This window comes from Patiria miniata, unplaced genomic scaffold (assembly GCF_015706575.1).
Source record: "Patiria miniata isolate m_02_andy unplaced genomic scaffold, ASM1570657v1 HiC_scaffold_7, whole genome shotgun sequence".
Lineage (NCBI taxonomy): Eukaryota > Metazoa > Echinodermata > Asteroidea > Valvatida > Asterinidae > Patiria > Patiria miniata.
The window spans coordinates 31,607,954-31,631,336 of record NW_024037074.1 but is presented as its reverse complement, the minus strand read 5'-3'; the positions used below and the strand labels follow the sequence as shown (position 1 = coordinate 31,631,336).

General features: G+C 40.2%; 1 protein-coding gene across 1 annotated transcript in view; it reads right to left on the bottom strand.

Annotated features, from left to right (window-relative positions):
- Window positions 1-11,950: 11,950 nt before the first annotated feature.
- The window catches only part of LOC119718761 (ADAMTS-like protein 1), a 37,449-nt gene continuing 26,016 nt past the window's right edge, over window positions 11,951-23,383 (bottom strand). Inside the window, exons 4-5 of the mRNA XM_038188169.1 lie at window positions 16,849-16,972; window positions 11,951-12,140 (exon numbers count right to left, since the gene is read on the bottom strand). Coding sequence (XP_038044097.1) covers window positions 12,082-12,140; window positions 16,849-16,972 — 183 coding nt within the window. The 3' untranslated portion in view covers window positions 11,951-12,081. The remainder of the gene's footprint in view (window positions 12,141-16,848; window positions 16,973-23,383) is intronic.

Here is a 23,383-nt window from a genome sequence, read left to right as displayed (position 1 = left end):
GTCTTATTTCTTAATTTTGTGATAGAGCTGTACAATCCAAACAGTTTGGGGGAAACCTATGTGTCACAAAATGATGTGTGAGTAATCAGGATATGACTGATAGTAAGAGAATCCACAAGCCTAGATGCAAGGGGTCTGGTAACCAGACATGGTGGGAACCAGGTAATTGTAGGATTTCCTCTAAACCAGTGACGTGGGCACATCGAGGAGTGAACAACGTCAGAACCGTGGAAGTTGGGCAGAGAACTTAAATGTTCAGTTGATCCGACTGTGTAGCATTGCAGTCACACAGGACTCAGGCGTGATTAAGTCACCAGTGCAAAATACGTCTGCATCAGGAAACCATGGCAACCATTAAATGTTCTGGTGGATCAAAGCACAGATGGTTTAACCTCCAGCCAGACAATGATGTCATTAATCAGACAGGATTCTTGGGGGGAGGGAGGAATGGTTCAGAAGGTCAAAAGGCTAAAAGAAACGGAGAGGTCTCTGAATACATCTGGAGCCCACCACCTGTACCACAATGGACAAATCAAAATAAAGTTGCATTTACTGTGCTATTTTCCAATTTTATAGGTAAAATAGCTTCCTTTGCTAAATTGCAATTTTTCTAGCAGTATCTAAGTTATTAACTTATGAATGCGGTATCAACTGAGAAACAGAAATCAGCCAAGTTGAAGTTATTGAATCACTAATTTCGAATTACTTGCAGCCTGACAATTTAGTTCTCCTAGAGTTTGAATGGTTCCTGCCCAACAATCAGTATTGATAATGTAAACTATAACAGTTTACAAACTCATTTAAAGCATGTGCATACTTGAAGCCCATACTTTTCTACAGAGCAGAACATCACTGCAGAAAACAACTATCCTGGGATTTCTGTGACCAATTTGGCAACAGGAAACTAGAAAGTGCGCCCTCTATTGACATATACTTTTATCCCCTTCCCCCCCCCCCCCCCACTTTGACCAGGTGGGAGATGGGCTATTGGATCATTCCCCTACTGATGAGAAACACAAATGTGGATTTTGAGGTATTTTCAAACTTCCTAACAACACTGAAAAGCACTTCTTCCAGCACTGAAGAACAGAGAAAAAAAATTGCTGTACGATTAAGTACATATCTGTATCACGAACAGTGTCCAATAGTGGTGTCCAGCCCCTAAAGGCTCCCACCCAACTTTTTGAATTTCCACGGCCGGGCAAATTTTGGATTTTGGTTATCCCCCATCCCCCCACTAGCCAGCACAGATTTATGACACTGGGTTTGGGGCATACAAGCATCAGGTTGAAATGGCAAAACCTTTACCGTGAGTAAGAATAAGAGTACAATTACAGACAGATTGCAGTATTCTCTATGAACCAAATGTCTTGGATTAATTACCATGAGACAAAAATAACCAAGGGATAGCAGCACCTTATGGTACGGTCCTACTGCAATTGTATGATTCCAACTCATGTGGGTGGGGTCAAGGAGCCAGATGCAGCCACTGTGGCATCCCACATCCTTTCAAGTCATCATCCAGCGCCCACATTGACCTTTCTGAAAGGCCGGGTTTGGTCCTTTCTTTTTCTTTTAATCGTGAATCACTGCATGCTTTGTACAAAGCCTGAGAAAATTTGCGTAAGGATCAAAAATAGATGACTTTATTGGAAACACAAATTTTGGAAGATGACTTTTATGCATGTACCTGACTGGGATAACCAAGAAAAAAGGTGGTTCTACAACTGTTAATCTAATTCATAAATACCCGAGACAGTTTACCCATTCCTATTGGTCGAGAAACCCTTCATATGGGTGGTTTTAAACCACCGTTGAAACACCGGTCATTGTTTAAACAGCGATGTTTAAAACCGGTTGCGAGCATTGGCGCATGCGCCACATGCACGCAGTATGCAACCACCACCAAAAAATGGTGACATGAAAGTGCACAACCATAACATAAGTTTTGCGTCAGAGAAATGTACCTAAAAGTGCTCAAGTGTGTCTTAATATCATTTACATTTTGCATATTGTTTGCATAGATCATAGTTGCAAGCATTCTGTCTACAACTCTGATAGCCTGGTCCCATTTCAAGGTTACTTTACTTGCATCCTAAGGGACCCCGCAGGTGAAGGGTGGGGCTCCTTACAACCAGTATTAAAGAGGAAGCCCCCTAAGAGGATAACCTTGTTGAGGGACACTTTCCATGCCTGACTGAAAATATGGGCTCATGGTCAGGGCAATAAAACTTGGCACTGAATCAGTGTCTTTGGAGCAGGATGCCCACTTATGGCTAGCATTTCAACCAGTAGAACTTGTTCTCGGTTGATTGCAGTATGCCATCCTGCATCCATCACAGTGTCTTGCTCTAAGAACTCTGTGCACAAAAAAAACCTCATGCGGTCACAAAGAGAGAGTTCGGGAAGCCCGGAGGTAGCTAAGATGTACACATTCAGAGTAAAATTCAGTTCATTCTTGAACTGAAAGTTTCAGTCAAGTCTGACTGTAAGACTATCATTTGATTTCAGTCCTTTCATGCAGCCTCGCAAGCCTGGTCAAACTGCCACGGCAGAAGAGGGCTCTATACAATGTATATCAACAAGATAAATTAAATTTCTTGGGAACTTTGGCATTTGGACCCAGAAGCATACCTTGTGCACACCGTATTTCAGGCAATTCACGCAGGTGAGGTATTCATGTACCAAAAATCCCAAAGAATTGATTCATCATGTTCATAGCCTCCTCTACCTTCAAAGCAGCTTAACTGCACTTGCCAGGGGTTAAGGTATATGCTTGGGGTCCCTCTTCTCAAGCCTGGATTTGATTCATCATGTTGACAGCACCCCTACCATGGCATGGCTTGACTGTGCTTGCAAGACAACCTACATTCTTTGACCAAGACTTGTGGTGACTGTTGAGCTGGCCATAGGCAGGTTGGGGGGACCAACTACTCGCTGACAGACAGGTGGTATACAAGGGCCTGTAGCTCTGGTTGTTTCCCTTCCTGTCTCCCCTTCCTCTCTCCTCCTACTCATTAATTGCAGAAACTCTCGGCCAAGTCATTTGGACTTAAGCCAACTTTAGCACTTTGCTGAAACACTCAACCTTTTGAAACAGACTTTAATCTTTTTTTAATATAAACTGCAAAGGGAAACTGACAAGGTGCATTATAACATTTTCTGTAATTGTACCGTTAGCTCGGTGGTCGAGGGGTAAGATGTCTGCACTAGAAAGCAGGAGGTCGTGGGTTTGAGTCCCACCCGAGTGATTTTTCCAACTTTCACTCAAGAGGTAACACACTGAGTACAGTGTTTATACGTCGGTAAATGCAAAAATCTAATTTGATTTACATCACCCCGACGCAAAATTATGAACGTTTTTAAAGTTGAACAACGAAATTGACTAGAGCAGGGTAAAATAATCCTTTCAGGCTTTTACTTTAAAAACCTGTGCAATGAACATTTAGGCCTACTCTGATAATTGAACAAAATTTGCCATGCTGACCCATCTGGAATGAATGTCTACTTTCATACAAATGTGAAACCACATCAGGCAAAAAACAATAATAGTTCCGCTTCCGGTTTCCCCACCTACCCTATTCTGACAGCCCCTACCCTATTTTTTTATTGGAAAAATGATGATAACACCCAAAACCATCAATTTCTACCTTTTACCCTCGACTACACGCAGACACCTCCATATGATCGTACACACAAAAAATTGGCAAAAAAATAAATGTCCCTACCTACATGTACCAACCCTATTTTCAAATGCCATGTAATCGGAAGCAGCAATTTTTTTTTTTTGGGCCTTATATCCATATAAAGTTGGCTATTGCTTTTTTTCCAGAAATCACCTTCCATAACTCGTGACCCTGGTTCAAATCCCATTTAATGCACCTCGCGGAATGGGTTCGTCAGTCTGTACTCATATTGCAGGCTCTCTTCTTTGAAATTAACTCTCTTGGACTGTAACCTCTCACAATTTAAGCTAAGTATATGCTGCACAAGAAAATGAACTTTTGAAAGAAGTTTCACTTTTGAGATTCCTTTGTTTTCTTTTCACAAACAAAAGTTTTAAATGGAAATTTGCACTCTTTCCGTGTATGAACAGACGAGGGCGTTGTCTAACCTTACAGTGAGATCAGTCATGGTTAAGTTGTGTTGCTCACAATTCAGACATACCTTGTATATGTATTAGGAGCATGAGGCAAGATAGGTCACCAATTGGTCCTTCAAAATTTGCGCTGGGAGGGGGGGGGGACCTTGTCTAACAGCACTAAAATGATTTATTCATTTACACAGTTTACCCAGTCCTACTGGTCTCCAGGCTATCAAAGGGGTGGGGCCTTAGGCCTGGTGGGGATTGGATGTCCATAATGTCCCTCCCCCTTCGGCTTTGGTCATTATCAGCCTCTAAGCTTCAAGCTGGTTTTAAATGTACTTGTTTAATACCTGCCAAGCACATTCTTTATTAAAGTAGCGTGTGCATTGTTCCGCAACGACAATGAGGATACAATTGACATATTTGGGGTAAAGTCTCAATTATATAACCACATACACATGTACATTTAAAATCCATTATCAGCTACTTTTTTATATGCATTGAACCCAACAAGCATCAGCTCAGATTTGTTTTGAGAGGGAATAAAAACACACTGAATTGATTCCATCCACCAACTGATGTTTACCCGTGGCAATTTCAGGCTTGGACTAAAAATGGTCTCCAAGGAGATACAAATCTATTATCTGCAAGGTGCTTTCTGACAGTGCTCAAAACATTTTACCAATTACTTGTAATTTGATTTTTGTGTGTAATTGTTTACATGGTTGACCGTACCAGTGGTGGGGGAATACACGCTTGACCAGTTTGTCAAAAAAAATATTTGCTAAAGGTCACAAGCCCCACAATTCAATCTCCAGGCAATTTACCTTGCGGGTGAAAGATTTGTTTATTTAATACTTGGAACTTCGACTTTATTCAGGAGTGTTGTTTGCCTAAATGAAGGACTTGCTGAAAGAATACTTTCTCTTTGAAATTCACCTGTCAAAGGTCCATCTACCAACCCAATCTCCTTGATTTGATCTAGTCTGAACTTGAGGTTGTGTCTCATATTGCAGTTTTGGGGCAGGCGGCTGGTTTTTTTTTAAGTTGCTGAAAAATTGAAGAAGGCCAGTTGACTAAGCTTGTGAAACTTTATTCTCTCTAGCTATCAAAACACCAAGAACACGGTAATTTATATCATTTAGTCAGTGAGGGACAAGATTTATATTATCCCAACTGAAAAACAAAAGGTTGTGAATGTCTTCCAGAGATTTCCTTTGACAAAGTGGACAAACACTAACAGATTGGTTGACAAGATGGCACAGAATTATAGGTTTTTTTAAGGTCATGCTTCCTTAGTTTGGGTGTCATAAAATGTCAAGGTAAGACATTCCATATGTCCTGGGTATCTTATGGGAGCACTTCGGATCAGATATGTGATGCACACTGGGGAGGAGAGATTGTGGAAACCAAGATAATGATGAATGGGAAACAAATCAATGGGTCAATCAGTGTCAGCTTTCTAGTGTACTGTGTACAAGTACCCTCCTCAAGGGTTACAACAGGTGGGGGCGGGGGTGTCTTGAGCGCATTGCCAATGACGCCTGATGCTCACATCAAGATACTATGCGAGTTTGTGCATGAGCTCAGAATAAAATAAGTCACACGTATTTTGGGAACCAGTACACGCAAAGAGGTGTGTCCCTTCTTCTGGCCTCTCAAAATTCGTCAATGACACCATGAACTGATGACACTCAGTTGCGCGTGAGTGCCCGGCACGTGTGCGTACTTTACAGAACCAGGTTATTCTGTTTTTCACGAACTGAGATCGGTCTTCATTTCACCCATAAAAGGCTTTTAATTTAATTTTTGTGTAAGCCCACAAGTATACAGCTAGATTAAATTTGTGTCAAACCTTTCAAAGCGACGTTTTTCTCCAAATTGTATTTCCGCCAGATGCTTGTGTCTCAGTTTGTGATAACAAAAATTATTCTATTACATGTCAGTGAATGAAGTGCGCGCGTACCCGCATGTCAGTTCGTGAAACCGAAATTATTGATTAGGCCTACGCGGTTTTCACGAAATGACACCACACAGAGATGCGTGTTAGTTCGTGAAAATTGCAACGAATTGGTCATGAAGAGCCATCTATATTGTTCGCATACGGACTTCACGGAAATAATCATTCACATATGAGCAAAAAATCCATAGACAACAGAGGTTACAAAATTCAATTCATACAACTTGACATTTATAATTATTTGCCTGCCCTGTAGGGGCTGAATACATGCCCTTGATTGTTATATCAATTGAAGACCAACATAAGTTGAACATGATGCACACAGATGTCGCATACCTCTCGGTGTACATGACAGGTATAACGCCAATAATAACATTCTAAATCCTGCATACTGGTGTGCAAAAGCAGTCGTACAACCCAAACGACTTATGGGTGCAGCATCTAAAACTCTTTATTGCCTACCAGGAATATGTACATAGAGAGTGGCTTCTGTACATGTTCGGGATTTTTATAGACCATGTCACATTTGTTTACAAAATTGGATTTTTATTGGATGCCAAATTTCAGTAAATTGTTTTCTTTTGTGCAGCATGTTTATCTCTTGAAATTTGATTGGTGTGAAAGTGGTGACATTAAATGTTTTATGTGGGAAAAATGACACGCAAGAGATGCTTTTATGCTTGGGTTGCCTGTCAGTTGCCCGTTGGTATATCGTCACAGGTTTATTGGTCTACTTGATAACCAAAAAATTTGAGAGGATACATTGACTCACTCCTTCTCAAGCCCCATCAATGAGATAAAGAAGGAAAAGGTATTAACATTTTCCATGTCATAAATGAAAGAGAAAAGACTAAAAATTACTTAATTTTGCACAAAGGAAGAGAATTTTAAACATGACAAGTTTGGCTCTGATGTGAACGTGCCCAATCGTTATGTCTCAAAGTCAATCTTACAATTTTATTTTGAAACATTTATTTTCTCTTAAATGGCAAAATGGAAAATATACCAATAAAATGTACATGTATAAAAGAGGCGTACTAAAGGCTACTAGAGGTAGAAAAACCTCAACAGAAAGCTTGTGTGAGGCAGCTTGCCATGTTACAAAGGACAGACTCTTTAAAACAGAAAACCTAAATGGACAAATGGACAAATGAAGGATTGAATAATAGCAATTAAACAATTACATCCTCAACCTAACAAACTACTAATACCTATAAACAAACAAATAAACACCCCAATGGAGGAATAAGGGAAAAAAACCAACAAACAACTAAACAAGAAATAAGAGAGAGAAACAAACAGGTTGTCAGATTTCAAACTGTCCACTTTCTTCCAAGAGTAAACATTCTAATAATGGAACGTGACATGTCTCCATAAACATTTCAAAAATGTGTTCAGCAGGCACACCATTCCCAGAAGGAATATAAATGTAATGACTAATCCAGACAACTTTAACAAATCCACTATTAAGAGAGGGAAACCTTTATCAAATCTACTTTTAGGGCCAAAAAAATGGGATCCCTTCAATTTTTATGACTAGTCGGCCTGGCCCCTCAGGCTAACTCACCAAGCAGCTGTGAAGTCCCTGAAACCGACTCCACCCCTTATTGAATTTGTCAAGTCTAATTTCACTCATAACTCTTGTAAATTAAGACACTGAAAAGAGATTAAGGGTCTGGAGGTTTAGCTTGGGTCAAGTCCAGTGATACTACTCCACACATGTTCCAGGCTGTCCTCTCTATATCTGTGAAGTCCATAACTGAAATACTGCTGTGTGGGAATAAATCAGAAAATCCCAGCGGCTTGGATTCAAATTGACTTTCTGAGGAAGTACAAAATTGGTTGATAGAATTAACATGCTTTCTGAAGCCATAAACAACATTTTGCGCCTCTTTAAATGGACATGTGTGTCACTTCAGGATAATAGGAAACCAGCCTGTGTGATAAATGTCAAATCTGTGCAATCAAACATTTAGAATCTGCATGTTCACTTGCCAAAGTGAAGCTTTGGTGAAATATTTACAACAAAAACACATTTTCAACTATAACACATTAATAAATATAATAATATTAAAGGGAAAATACAACATTTGCAAACATCAAAAAATAAAACTACCAAATCATTTTGAAATACCTTGCTGGACTGTTAGTGAATGACAGTGTAAAGCATCCTGTAAAATCATGACACCTGGTATAATGTCATTTTCAAGAAAAGCCGTAATTTTGTATCAATTTCCAATGCTGGTCGGCCGACCAGCGTTGGAAAAAACTGGCTTTTTTTCAAATACTGGCCCCAATTGACCATCGCACTTGTTTGCAATCGATTACACACCTATGAACGGGTACAAGCCAGCTAGACTGGTTCCCTGACCTTACAATTCCCCAATGTTTGTAAACTGCTCTGTTTCTTCTTATATGGAGTCAGGGAACCAGACAACAGGAAAATGATTATTTTCTTGGTTTTTATAGCATTTTCAAACCCAAAACCTCATAAAAGTCAGTGTAACTATATTTGCTACATATTTCCAACCCCCCAATTCCATCCATTTCTGAAAATTACAGCAAAAGCAAATGATGTATATTCCCTTTAATGTGCTTATAAAGTACTTTATACAAAAAGGCTTTACAATTATTACCCCGTTCATCAGGTCATGAGCTCTAGCGCATTCTAGTCTCTACCTTCACAGGTATCCATTTATACACCTAGGTGGAGAGAGGCAATTGTAGCAAAGTGTCTTGCCCAAGAACACAAGCACCATGTTCCGTGGTTCAAATCCACGTACCACGGCACATGAGTAGAACACCGTAACTCTAAATTTTACATCTAAACATACCTCAGCCTCAGCCTCTTAAAAATGGTGTCAAAAAAGCCCCATCAAAACAAGAAACCATTGTAAATCCCCAAAAAACCCCAAACCAAAAAAAAATTACCCCTAAAATAGTGAATTTAAGGGGAGAACTTTTGGAGTTGCAAGACTTTGTAAGAGATTCTGAATCAGGAACTGAAATGATGCAGCCTGTTTAGCGAATTTGAAGCAAGGCAAGTGAATGAACCAGGAAACTATTGTGATTGATACGTTAGAGCAGCTCAATAAGAGATGATAGATTGAATCAACCTAAAATAGTCCTTACAAAGCAATCCAGCTTTTTTGCCAAACTCCTTTGCCCTTTCTTGACCTGCGGTTGAGCCACAGCTGTAACAAGGTTCCACTCCTAGCAACAATTGGCTGTCTCCCCTAATTTCCCCTAACAAGACAAGATCAAGGCTGCTTACAGCCATGTCTTGCGTTGGGGACACAGGCAGGCGCAACAAGAGAGGCAGTCCTCCCCCCCCAAAAAAAAAAAAAAAAACAAGATTGGAAACATGCAATTTCACTGCAAGTATAGCAACTGGCAACTCACAAATGCAAAGATATTTACAAATTTACAAGACTTTCTGTAGAGACTTTTAATTTTTACTTTTATTAATGAGAAAGTCAGCTGATGGATGGAAAAACTTGAATGCCTTCATATACCATAATTATGTCTGCTTTTACCAATTTTGAAAATCTTGCACCTTCAGTGTTTCTGATAGCTGCACACTGTCCACTATTCCAAGACCACTGCTAAGGAAAATGTTATGCCCTCTGGGCAAAAATGTATTCCTACAACCGCACTCATACATATCCTGGTGTTTTATGTATTCACCAAAGAAACCATGCAAGGTACAAATAGTTCATGTATTCTTTCTAGGTTCCACGATTAACAATAGATAGTCTTATTGTAAGCAAGCCCTAGGGACTTACAAAAGTTACATGCTGAACATGTAGTGATTCCCATCTCACTTAAAATGTGAGCAAGTCGATATGATTAATATCTAATACTTTCCATTATGGGTCGTTCCACCGGGTTGGGAAGCAGTGCATGTTAAATCCATATATTTGGTTATATTATTAAAAGTATCAATGCATTCTAAACAATTGCTCAACATAATATTTGTCTTAAGGTGTTTCAATATTTGAGAAAGTTTGAAATCATTTGAAAGTACTTTGACAAAAATATGAGCAAAAATGTATTAATTCGGACGTAACATTGACACCGTGTCAATGTTACATCGAAATATTCTTTTTTTGCCATTTTTTACACATATGTAAAATATTACCCAAACTGACATTGCATATTTACAACTGGACACCTAAGCACCAAGAAAAGCTTTTGTTTTGGTATAGTCTGGGTTCAAATATAGCAGAAACAATACCTCAAGTGTGGATATAACGGTGTAAAAATCACTCAATGGAAGTGTGACATTGGGTTTTACACCGTGTCAACGTTACATCCACACAACCAAGCTATCATTTTTGCTCCATTTGATACCTGACTACCGTAACAAAAGCTTTTCGTACTGTGTTGCATGTTTAGTAAGAAGTACGCAAAGTGAATTTGGGTGATGTTTCGCAGAAATTTAAAAAAAAAAATACAAATGTCACATTTGGATGTAACACTGAGACGGTGTCAATGTGACATCCAAAATGACATTTTTTGCTCATATTTTTGGCAAAATACATTGAAATCATATCAAACTTTCTGCAGTCGTGAAACACCCAACAATAAATATTATGTAGAGCAACTGCTAGCAAGGCAGTCGTGCTTTTCTTTATATGGTCATATGTCACACATTGTTCCCCATCCCGGTGGAATGACCCTTATCCAACAGTGTATTTTTATCACACACTATCTTTTGTGCATAACCCCCAGCTATTATACTACATGTCTTACCCATTTCTGACATCCATGTAAACCAATCATACTAGCACATCACTATACAGTTGACACAGTTCAGTGTTTCATCAGTGAAGATGTCTGCACAAGCGACTAGGCATGTTTGTGGCATCACTGCTGTGGTTCGATTGCGATTCTTGATTATTTGTGTGTCCAGGGTTCAAGTCCCACTGCTGGCTGCATGCATCATGTCCTTAGGGAATGCATTCTACCCCAACTTGCTTCTTTTCATACATACTGAGTCTTAAAGGCATATAGGATACTTTTCTTTTCATGCATTTTGTTCATTTCTACTAACACCACCACAAAACCTATCAAAGTTTAAACTCAGTGGAAACGGCACTTTTCCCTCTAGTTCATGATGTCATAGAAGTGGATATGATAAGTCCTTGTTGGCAAGTCTTACAGTGTGCTTTTCCAAGTCTACGGCATCACCTTCAATTCCAGACACTCCACTTGGAATCATTGCTCCTTGGGATGATTTCTGGATGAGGACTGTCTTAAGACTGTCTTGATGAGCTGTGCTTGTCAAATTCTACGGCATCACCTTCAATTCCAGACACTCCGCTTGTGATGGGGGTTGGAAATTGCTCCTTGGGATGGTTACTGGATGAGGACCGTCTTGACAATGGAGACCCTCATCAGTAGGCTGTACTCGCATCTGATCTACTGGAACTGGTACTGATTGGGCGACTTGATTATATAGTCCTTGACGGCAAGTCTTAGTGTGCTTTTCCAATTCTACGGCATCTCTTTCAATTCCAGACATTCCACTTGTGATAGGGGTTGGGAATCATTGCTCCTTGGGATGGTTACTGGATGAGGACCGTCTTGAGACTGGCGACCCTCATCAGCAGGCTGTACTCGCATCTGATCTACTGGAACTAGTTCTGATTGGGTGACTTGTCGGTCACAGCAAGAGTGGGTCAGTGCTTGGATGACTGCTGATCGATACTCCGAATTGGTCACGCTGTAAACGACAGGGTCTACACAGCTGTTGATCAACTCCAAGATTCTTCTGCACGTTTCAACATCGAGTAGATCATGGGCAATTTTGGAAAATGTACACACATCTGAAGTTTTTAAAATGATCACTACCATTATGGAGCAGGTGATTCTAATTGAATTCAAAAGAAAGAAAACTGCACTATTGATGATGAGCATACAGGCCACCTTACCAAGTCGCTGTGGGCGGTTCTGTGTTGCGAGGGATTTGTGTCGTAGTTTCAGCAAGATGCAGATGTACAAAGTAGCAGTCACTGCTAAAGCAGCTATGCTAACTGATGCAAGTATCACCACATGAACGATTTCTGGGATAAGCACATCTGGAGCAAACTGGGTTTCAAATGAAAATATAATGATCAGTCCAACACCTACTGCAAGCACCCAAAGTCCTGCTGAAATTTTGGCAGCTCGGCATTTGCTGGCCGTTGCCCTGAACTTTATAGGAAACCACACAGCTGAGAATCTTTCCACTGCTATGACTGTTACTAACATAAAGGACACAACTTGAAAGGCAACAAACAATCCACCCAGTACAACGTTAACATCAGGGCCATCGTTACTCCAACCGCCCCACGAAATCACCAATGACAAAAGAAGAAGAAATGTGTCGCTTGCTGCCAGATTACACAAATAGACATTGATGATTGTCTGCATGGACTTCACTCGAGCAACAACTAAGAGGAAGACTATGTTCAAAAGAAGGCCGACTGGTGCGATTATTTTAACAGTTAGATGAACTCTGTTGTGATATTTCTGTTTATGTGTTTCATAATCTTCAACAAACTGCTCAAAGTTGAATCCACACAAATCTTCAATACTGTGATTGTAAGTCATTTCTACAAGGATGGTCCCCACTCAACCTAATAGTCAAAATCTGCAGCAACTCACAAATATATAATACCCGTGATGTGTAAACAATACTAGCAAATGCAACAAAACAAAAGCAGAACTTCAATGTGTTTTACTTGTGTTCAAAAACCAGACAACTCAAGGAATTTATTTGTCAAGCATTTCTTGAACAAAGTGACAAAACTGAAACATCAGAAATGATTGCGTCACTTCAAGTACAAATGTAATATCTTTCACTCTCAGAAATGAGTAATGCTTGTATCTTAAAACCGTAGGAACAAACTGCTATATGTGGAAATCAATGGCCTTACAAACAGATAGAGAGTGTGTGCTATCAATTACATGTGTCTCCATGCAAATAAGTTCAAATCAAGCCAAACTAATAAAACGGGGCCTAATTTCATGGAATCCGTAACGCCGAATTTTGTGCTAACGGCCCGCATTTTTGTGCTGACCAAGCTAGCACAAAAATTCTGCACTAACCTTGTGAGCACAGAATCCTTAGTTACAGGAAGTACGCATGCGCAAAAGCCAAAATTACTTGCTAACCCGTGAAATACGCTAACCGTTAGTGCGGAATTTTCCGCTATATAGCGGCGATTTCTCGCTAACCGTTACGGGTTCCATGAAATTTGGCCCTGGTCTGCACTGTAAGTGTCAAAACAAAGCTTTGCTTCTATCTAAGATTTCTTTTTCAAATGTGACTCTTCCAACCACTTTGAGAAATGAATGTTGGAATATGTACACACAGTGCCCTACAGTATACATTCAGATTGATTGTCGTGATATAATTTAGAATGTTTAGACTGTAATATAAATCTAAACAAATTAATGTGGCCTGACGTTGCAAACTTTAATAATTTCTTCTTCAGAGGCAAAATGACAGAGGTACATAGAACAAACATAGGGACTGTCATGTATTTTGTATTTAAAGTTGTGTGTTTTAATAATTTTACATTTGATTATTTGAACATGGACTTGAAATTTCACATGTGGTTCAAGAATTGCATATATGCTGGTAGTGGTAGGAGCTGCATGCGCAAAGTTGATTGAAGTTTGCAGTAATGCATACAAAATGGCAGTGCGCACACTTGTCGTAACCACGGTTAGTTTCAACCTCTGCACCTCCATTAGATATGTGCTGGGTAATATTCATTAATTAACGATAGGGAAGATCATTTGTCACTTGAGCATTTTTGTTTTGAAAAAAAAAATAGAAAGTGCTTAGAATCTAAAGACGAGTTTTTGCTCAGAGAATGCTGTACATTCAGATAAACAATATTCTAGGATCTCGATCTCAATTTTAAAGTTGCCAAGTCACGTTCTCATTCAGTCTATTGCAGCTATGCGACGTCACACAACTGCGTGCACGTGTGTGTCGTGTCAACGCTTGTGTGCACCTATGAATTCCAAACCAACTACTAGCGGAAATTTTCCGAAAATGCGTCACATGCTGCATCTTCGGAAATGGCCTTCTTTTGTAGTTTTCTTCAAAATGACAGCATGCCAGAAAGAATAATTTCACAGGGAGTTTAGGGCCATCCACATCTTTAAACCAAGTAAGATTTTTCAACAGTAATTTGGTCAGTTACTTTTTGGACAGCTGCAAATGATCTACTCTTCCTTTACAGCCCTTTCCTAATACTACTGTTGGGCATATCATGTTGTCCCTGACATATTCAAATCTGTGAATCAGTACTTGCAAGTTCATTTTACTAACAGGCCAATTTAATTCTATTCTCATAAAATAAATTTAGGACTACAGAGACAACCCTCTCTCATGATGCACTTCTCCAACCCACTACAACCCTAATCCCCATCCCCCCCCCCAAAAAAATCATTCCCACCAGTTTTTTGTTCACTTCACAAGGTAGGTCACATATTTGGACTGGTATCATTTAGACTTGATACATGCAGGTATGTGTGTAAATATGTGCCATGGTAATCAGAGAAGGGGGAAATAGAAATGCACATTATTGAATGAGACCAGCCAATAATGGCTGAATTACATGAAGTTGAATGAAAATTTAACATTTTGTTTTCAATCAAAATAAGTTGCTTCAGAAATGCCTTGAATGCCCGCGTGTATACAGTCTCCATTCTTTCACCTTATTAAAAAGAACTTCATCAAGTTTCCTAGTTCCCAAAAGAAATGAAACTGAATATTGAAATCAATCAGATTACAGACCGATAATCTCATTTCCGCCTTTCGGAAAGAGAAAACCTCGAGGTGGAAAACAAAACTGGAATGCATCTGGTCTTTCATTGCGTTGATAATGGAGATTGCGAGCTAAAACAAATCTAGACATCATGAAAGGCACCGGCTTGAACTGCATCAATTTGTAGGTCATTGTTGAGAGCTGGAGGGCTGAAAGGCTGGGTGGGGGAGGGGGGGGGGGATGGGCACAGTCGGTCAATTGGAATCACTATTCCAGTACTGCAGTAGCAAGGAATCCCATACTGCGTAATATTTCCTGAAGGCATTTCGGTGAAAGATTCTACCTTCTCGGAGAGCAGTGAGCCGTGACTTGGGTACGGTACGAATTAACTCAAGTTGAGCAGGAAACATGGGAAGTTTACAGTGGCCACTGTGCTAATTCAATCTATCACCTCTTTGTGTATTAGTCATATTTGTCACCTAAAGCTCGTACACTACGCAAGTCTACTGTCTGGGTGTAAGTCAACTTAAAAAAAATATTCGCACATGTTCCAATTCTGAAAAGTAACTTGAACACTTTCAAAATAGTACACTGTCCCATATTAATTTAAAAAAAATGATATTATCTTTAACAAAATGATAAAATGGCTCAATCACACACATTCCAAAGACTTTATGCAACAAATCTTTCTGGTATTAGTTCTAGACATGTCTGGTGTGTAATTCCCTGGACTTTTAAATGAGGATATATGCAACTAATAAAACCTGAAGCCTCCGACTCCAAGTGTTAGTTAGGACTAAGGCTTCCAAAAGTCTCCTGACTAAATTCTCTGCATCAATATTATTTATTTAATATTGGATGGCTTTGAGTCCAAGACAAGCGTAATACTGTTATAGCCATCTAATAATGTTATGCCTCTAATATTTTTTTAAAAGGCACTCTATATTATTATAATTATTTATAACAGGCTGAATTGATCTGCGAGAAATAAATTTCAGGACAAATAATCTTCGCTTACCGTAGCAAAATTTGCGCCGCTCAAGGCTGCTTTTGTGGTTGATGACAACAGTGCGCGTATACCCCGCTGCACACTGCGTCCGCGTGTGACGGTACCGTGCGCTACGCTCTGCTGACTGGTTAACAACTGTGAGTTTCTACGCTCTGGGTTGTGCGGGAACCAGCCAAATTTGTTAAAGTGCCCAGATGAGGACAATATCAACAATAATATTTTCCTCATCCAGGTTATACTGACATAATATTGCAGTCATCCCGGTACTTTTTACAAAAGCATACAATACACTGATTTAAATTTTACCACTTGAAGAAACTCATAGAATTCTGATTTCACCTAACAAGTGAAACCGTTAATTTGTTCCCATTACTTTTCTCATGCGAATGGCAGATGGACCAATGCCCCCAAAAGATCTCAACCCATATACATTTGTACATAGGCCTTTTCCATAGTGAGCCCCTCACTATAGGATAGCTTTTGTTACTTACATGTAAATTCAGTGAGAATGAAAGTACAATGTGTCTATTCATATATTTATTACAGCGGAAAGACCTTTCAATCGGAAGTGATGTCAGACGTCTATTTCCACTGGGAAAATACCAATATTCATAAATCTCATGGCCTCAGACTTTACAGCCAGAAAATAAAGCTACATTTTTTTGTAATGCATGTTATAAAGGCAGTAATGAAACTTGTTAACAGCAAAAACCCTGTTAAATCCCACAGGACAAACTAGTAGACAGTGCAAATGTACATTTCATTTCCCAGGACCAAAAAAAAACCATAAAAGAAAGAAGAAAACGCATTGGAGAATTCCAAGATTCCACTGTGTTTATGTAGCTTTATCTGGACAAATCCATGCTCAGAACAACAATGGTCTTGGGGAAGCCTCTTAAGACCTTTCCCTGTCAGACTGAGCGAGGGGAACTTGCTGACTCCTGCCTGGATTAGGCCGGTTCCCCCATGCAGAGTACCGATCAAATAACAGGGGGGGGGGGGGAGGGGGGGCTAGACCTACCTGTTGGTGAGGGCAAGGTATGCCTGTTTCCTTTCATCAGTCTACAGGTGCTGTTGTCCCCATTACAAACACCACACCTGTCCAGCATCGCTGTGGAATTGAGCTGGTGGTCGCATCCAACAGGCTGCAGGAAAAGATTCAAGATTGAATAAAAAGTCTTTCACGATTTGTATTTAGCATTCTAGCAATATCGTGCACCTTCTCAAGATGGAAACTACCCCTTGAAAGCAACAAATACTCCTCTCGCAATAATATTATTGTGCTCCTCTCCAGATGGAAAATTGGCCATCAAAAACAATAGTGCTGCTCCCGCGATAACTTCTTGAGATGGAAAACTGCCCCTCGAAAGTACAGTACAATAAGTGCCCTGCTCGCAACATTAATATTGTGCCCCCTCTCAAGATGGCCCCTAAAAAATAAAAGTGCTCTTCACGTGAATAAAATGGTCACTGAACTGGCCATCAAAAGCAACAGTGCCCCTCTCGCTATAAAAAAATGGTCTCCCTACATAATTAGGTAAAAGAAACACAAAGAGCATGACGGACAGCGTATTCATAATTTGTTCCTTGTCATATTTAGGTTTATAGCAAAATTAACAGGACCATATTCTTTTCCTCCACTTTCACACCGACGGAAGGTGCCCCTTTTTCTGAGCAAGTGCCCCTTTTTTGGGTAGCGCCCTCCTCCCCCAGTTTGAAAGCATCCCGCCGACCTTGATTTCACACAACGTTTACATTGCAATAGGATAATCATTAGTAGCATGGTCAGTAATTACTGTACCTTTTTTTCTACTATCTAAATGAATATAAATAAATGGATTTTACAAGGGTGAAATGAAATAAGAATTTAACAATTTCCAATGAAGTATGAACAATGATACATTAACCTTTGGAAAATGATTCCAGTAATTGCACAATCATTTAGCACTTTTATAAGTGCACCATTAACCTTGGATTTACTTTTATTTCCAGGCAATATTTTCTTCTTTTCATTTGTAAACTTTCAACACATCACAGACCACACAATCTCCCAACAATCCTGGGGCCCCAAGTGATTGTTAGGTACAAAGTATTTCAACAACTTTTTGAGAATAGTAACAAAACAGTATAAAGTGCCTCAATCCTGCAGTGGGGACAAATTTCCAGTGTTCTTTTGTGGGTTTTTTTCCCCAACAGCGCTGGTCATTATAAATGACCAACTACTTCAAATTTGTGCAGCGAAATGCCCCAGGCTGCTTGATCCAAAGACCCAAGTGCTCAAATCTGTTTTCATTTGCCGAGAATTCAAACTATCGCGTGACAATCCAATTCAGCGGTTTTGGCAGCAGCCTGAGGGACAGGTAGTCATGGATAAACATTGGTCTCTCTGAGGTCTGCCGAGGTGGGCTCCTCGGGTCCCCTAATGGAACGTGAAATTGAGGGGAACGTGTGTTGGGGCCCCTGAATGGCAACCCTTTGCATCCTCTATGAATGGGATTAATTCTGGTGATAAACAAAATGTTGGCCCTGGTTACAGGGAAAGAAAGGCAAAGAACGAGGGAAATTAACATTGCAGAATGCAGTTCTTCATACTGGCAGCGCATCTTTGAGCTAGGTATATGACGTATTTCTCCCTCTACGTCTTTGACCACAGTCTATCTTCGACCACTAAACTCAATGTACAACTCCACGTACAGGCAATGCAAACTTTGCGGCAAAACTACAGTTCTGAAACTCTTTCATATGCTCAGCTGACGAAAGGGCCTGTATGTAGTTGCCTGATTTGGCAATGTATATGGTACACTTGGCTGCATGTGAGAGCATATTGTACAAACCAGCAGATTTTAATTAACTATCAGGGGCGGCGGAACTGGGGGGGGGGGGGCTGGGGGCACTCCCCCCCCCCATATTTACCCCTTTTGCGGACATAAATGTGCCCCCTCGAGCATAGACGTGCCCCCTCGAGACGAAAACAAAACTGGGCCTAAAATTTTGGATAATTTGTTTTCAGTAACCATTTCCCATAATGGTATAGAGTTCTGATATGAACGAGGAATATGAATACCAAGTCCCAAAAGCCTTACAATGCACCCTGCATAATGGCCAGTTTTGAAGAGCGCCCTCTATTTTGGAAAATGGTATCAGCCCCCCCCCCCCATTTGATTTTATGGAGGCCAGGTGTCCAGTGATGGCCCCCCCCCCAGTTTGCCGCTGTTACGTGTCACACCCATGTAACCTTCAGCAAGACAATTCACCAAAACTATGACACTACAGCTGCACTCGCTTTTTGGAAATGCGTGTGATCTATGCTTTATCTTAAAGGGAAAATACAACATTTGCAAACATCAAAAAATAAAACTACCAAATCATTTTGAAATACCTTGCTGGACTGTTAGTGAATGACAGTGTAAAGCATCCTGTAAAATCATGGCACCTGGTATACTGTCATTTTCAAGAAAAGTGCTATCTTTGTATCAATTTCCAACGCTGATCGGCCGATCAGCGTTGGAAAAAACTGGCTTTTTTTCAAATACTGGCCCCAATTGACCATCGCACTTGTTTTCAATCGATTACACACCTATAAACGGGTACAAGCCAGCTAGACTGGTTCCCTGACCTTACAATTCCCCAATGTATGTAAACTGCTCTGTTTCTTCTTATATGGAGTCAGGGAACCAGACTACAGGAAAAGGATTGTTTTCTTGGTTTTTATAGCATTTTCGAACCCAAAACCTCAAAAAAGTCAGTGTAACAATATTTGCTATATATTTCCAACCCCCCAATTCCATCCATTTTTGAAAATTACAGCAAAAGCAAATGATGTATATTCCCTTTAAGTTCATGCATTAATCCCTGTATCATCTAATGAGGGAATAATTTTTGAAAAAAAGTTTAATGGGTTAAAGATGGCTTATAGGTTACAGATGGGACGAAATGTTAAAAATAAATAAAACTGAACAAAGCGAGTCTAAGTTGCAAGGGCTATACTTTTCAGGTAAAAACTCACATTTTTTAGGGAAACTAAATCAGAACAGCTCAAACATGACATTTATTGTCCTTATAGAGTCACGTTGTTGGATCCAAACTACGTTTTGTGAGCCGATATGTTTTAATTCTGAGACAAGGACTGTAAAGCTGAGACAAGGACTGTAAAGCTGAGCCAAGCTTTACAACACTTTTAATAGCCACCAAAAACATAACCAACAATGTGTTTGGTTACCCCTCTGCACCGAAGCCCGGGTGTACTGTATCTATATGCACCCAGTTCAGACACATCCGCATCCAGTCAAGATGTAAGCGTTGCCCCTGAAAACCCCACAGAGACACTGCAGGGGTGTGAAAGGCATGTTTGATCCCAACACATAGCCCTGATGCTAAGGCGGGATTATCCCCCAACAAAAGCTGTCAAAACAGTGGGACACTGCTAACCACAACAATCGGAGAGAGAAAAAGGTTGCTTGCTCTTGTCAAGCCAGAACAGGCAGTACAGGCCGAGTTGAGATGAGGGGCCAATTGCATGCTCAGCTTAATAGTTAAAGGTATAGGCCTAGTCCATCATTTGTAATTTTGTGCATTTTGTTCGTTTAAAGCAACAAACATGCTCAAAATCTAAAGAAGGGTGCTAAACAGCTAACCAGATGAGGTTTCAGCTCAGCTTCAGCTGTGTATTTCGACAAAAACAGCATTGTAGGATTTCGATTTTAAATGGAAAGTTGCTGAATCATGTTATGAATTGGGCCTGAATTCAGCGTCCGAGACACGTTCTCACTGAGGCGATTGCAGCTACGCAATGTCGATTGCGCACTGATCCGACAAATTATAGCAACTGCGTACGCGTGTGCGTCATGTCAACACTTGCTTAAGACGCAAAGTTGGAAAGGCCTTCTTTCGTTGATTTCTTCAAAATGGCAGCTTGCCAGAAGAAATAACTTCACAAGGAGTTTAGTCCCCTTACTATCTTTCAACCAAGTATGCTTTTCAACAATAATTACGTCAGTTACTTTTTGGATAGCTGCAAATGATGGACTGTACATGTAGCTTTGAAGAAAAGTTGTGCTTATACCAGAAAATTGTGCTAACCTATATCATAAGCACTATTTCATGGCGTGGATGTGCTAATGGTTGCATGGAGATGTCAGTGTTACATCACTGATTTAAGCAACTATTTGTCTGAGGTAAATGTGCCTTTTGCTGTGCTTTCTGATGTCTTCATCAATAGATGGAGGCTCTAGCAGAAAATTGTTAGCTTAACAGCCCATGAGATTAAGCCCAGTTAGTGCAAAGAGAAAACGTTTTGGTCATAACCACAGGGAAAGGAGATGATACCTCACTCTATCAGTTCACCAAAAAATAAATAAGAACAACAAGAAGAAGAATAAAACAGTATAAAGCCCTATTTGATTCAAGTATTAACATTTCTTTCTCCTAAATCAAGTTCTGCAGTAGTGCAATCAGCCCACTTACTTTCATTCCACTCAGAATAAGCTGGCAGCATTCTTTGAATGAATTTCAACAATTTAATGTGCTTGTAGACATAAAAATAAAATATTGTTCAAAGTCATAACCACCTGCTCATAAATATGATTTATCAAGACAGAACTGAACATGCCACACAACCAAAATTTCTTCACCTTGACTTTTGTCAAAGAAAAAAAATGGTTCATAGGTTAAATCCCAGTCCAGGCGCATCGTCAGATTATGGTCTGAACTTGGCGGGGCGACTTGGGAAATGTTAGAAATATGTTTGTACCTATCAGAGATATTTGTGATTTACGTGCAGGAAATGAGACAGGCCTGGAGAGGTACAACTCATGAATTCGGCTCAATTCCCGAGAGAGTCTGGCATTAAAATCCATGTTTAAAAAATGAATTGAAAAGGAGCCACTGCAGAAAAGATGAACCTACAAAACAACAGAAGCATGCAGACAATCCGGACTTCATAGGAAAATAGGGACTGACAAACTCTGGGCATGGGGGTGCATGAGAACATAAAGCTATAGGACCCATGGTGAGAACAATTTGCCATCAAGCCATCCGAGCTGGAAGGTAGGCTGGATATTTTTTTCCTGGTCACCTGGCTGCCACAAAATAAAAAGTAGGGGGAGGGGGAGGGGAAGGGGGGGGGGGGGGGGGGGGGAGGGGGAGGGCTGGACACCATCTGACTTTTGGAGGCACTGTTCAAAACTGGACAGTCGTGGGCACTATTGGACAATAGGTTGCACTATTGATCGCAGCATGTTTGCTGACAGAACAATGATTTTTAGTAAGCTTGCATTTTTTTGCAAGCTGTCAGATAACTCTGAGCACACACTGCATAAAAATTGAAGTGATAGAGGGTAGAACCCAATATTTACAAGAGGTCTCCTTCTCCACAGAAAATAATAACAACAAATTATCCAAACGATAGAATTCATTATCGCAAGGAAAAAAGTAACCACCCAGAGGTTTTCAGGTGGTGCAGAAATACAAGAAAAGATTTCAGACAATGGAGTATTATAAGCAGGTACAACCAATACATTCTGTGATGTAATGTTTATTTTCCCCTGGGGAGAGGACGGGCTTGTTAGGCCTCAATTAAATCTTTCGAAGACCCCAGCTTGGAACTTGCACTTGTCGTTGGGGTTAATCCGAGTATCGGTTTTCCCTTTTGGTGTGCCAGGACCACCATTTGTTGGCGTTCAATGCAGCGCCGCGAGGGGTTTGGACTTTATGTCTAATATGCATGGTGTGATCGATCATAGAGCAATGACGGGAATGGTCTTTTTCACAGCCATTAATGCGTCTTTATGGGGAAGCACTGAAGATTTGAAGGCCCCCCTGGGCTTGACTAACAAACTCATTGTATTCATATGAGGATGTAAATTGTAACACTTCATGTTTACTGGAGATCTTACGGGCCATAAAATTATTCATGAACTGTTTCATGTACTTCACATGTGTAATTGACAAAAGACTATTAGCAATGTTTCAAAATTTAATGAGATTCCCATTAGTACTCCAAGCCTTTAGTCTGCTCTTATAACACCCCCTCCCCCCTTAACAGTACCCAAATTTTTGTTATCTGCATTAATGAGCACAATAGTTCACACTGCATGCATCCCTTCTATTTGAGGGAATGAAATTCGCCCTTTTTGCATTAACCAGTTTGTGACGGATTATTTTGATCGGTGGGATTGTTTTCACGAACCTCGATGCCAGACGGGTTCAGGCCATCATCTGCGGGTAGCACACCCTAATATTTCTGGCCTCGCTCACTGCAAGCGGGTTGCAGACAATTCATGCCTTGCTCGTTGCATGTTTATCTGTCACCGTTCCGAATACCGCACAATATTTGCATGTATACGTCATGACATGAACTGTACGTTTGATCACTCTCAATCAGCATTACAACTATTTGATGAATTGATTGTACACAATTTTGCACGAGCTTCAGGAAAACAGATCTGTCAAAACCCTGCTTGAATTTTTGGATTGAAAAGGGTGACTTATGCCTGACCTGCCTGTCAAAATATTAATATGACTAGAAGGGGGTCTAAGCTGGAAGCACTTACTTTATC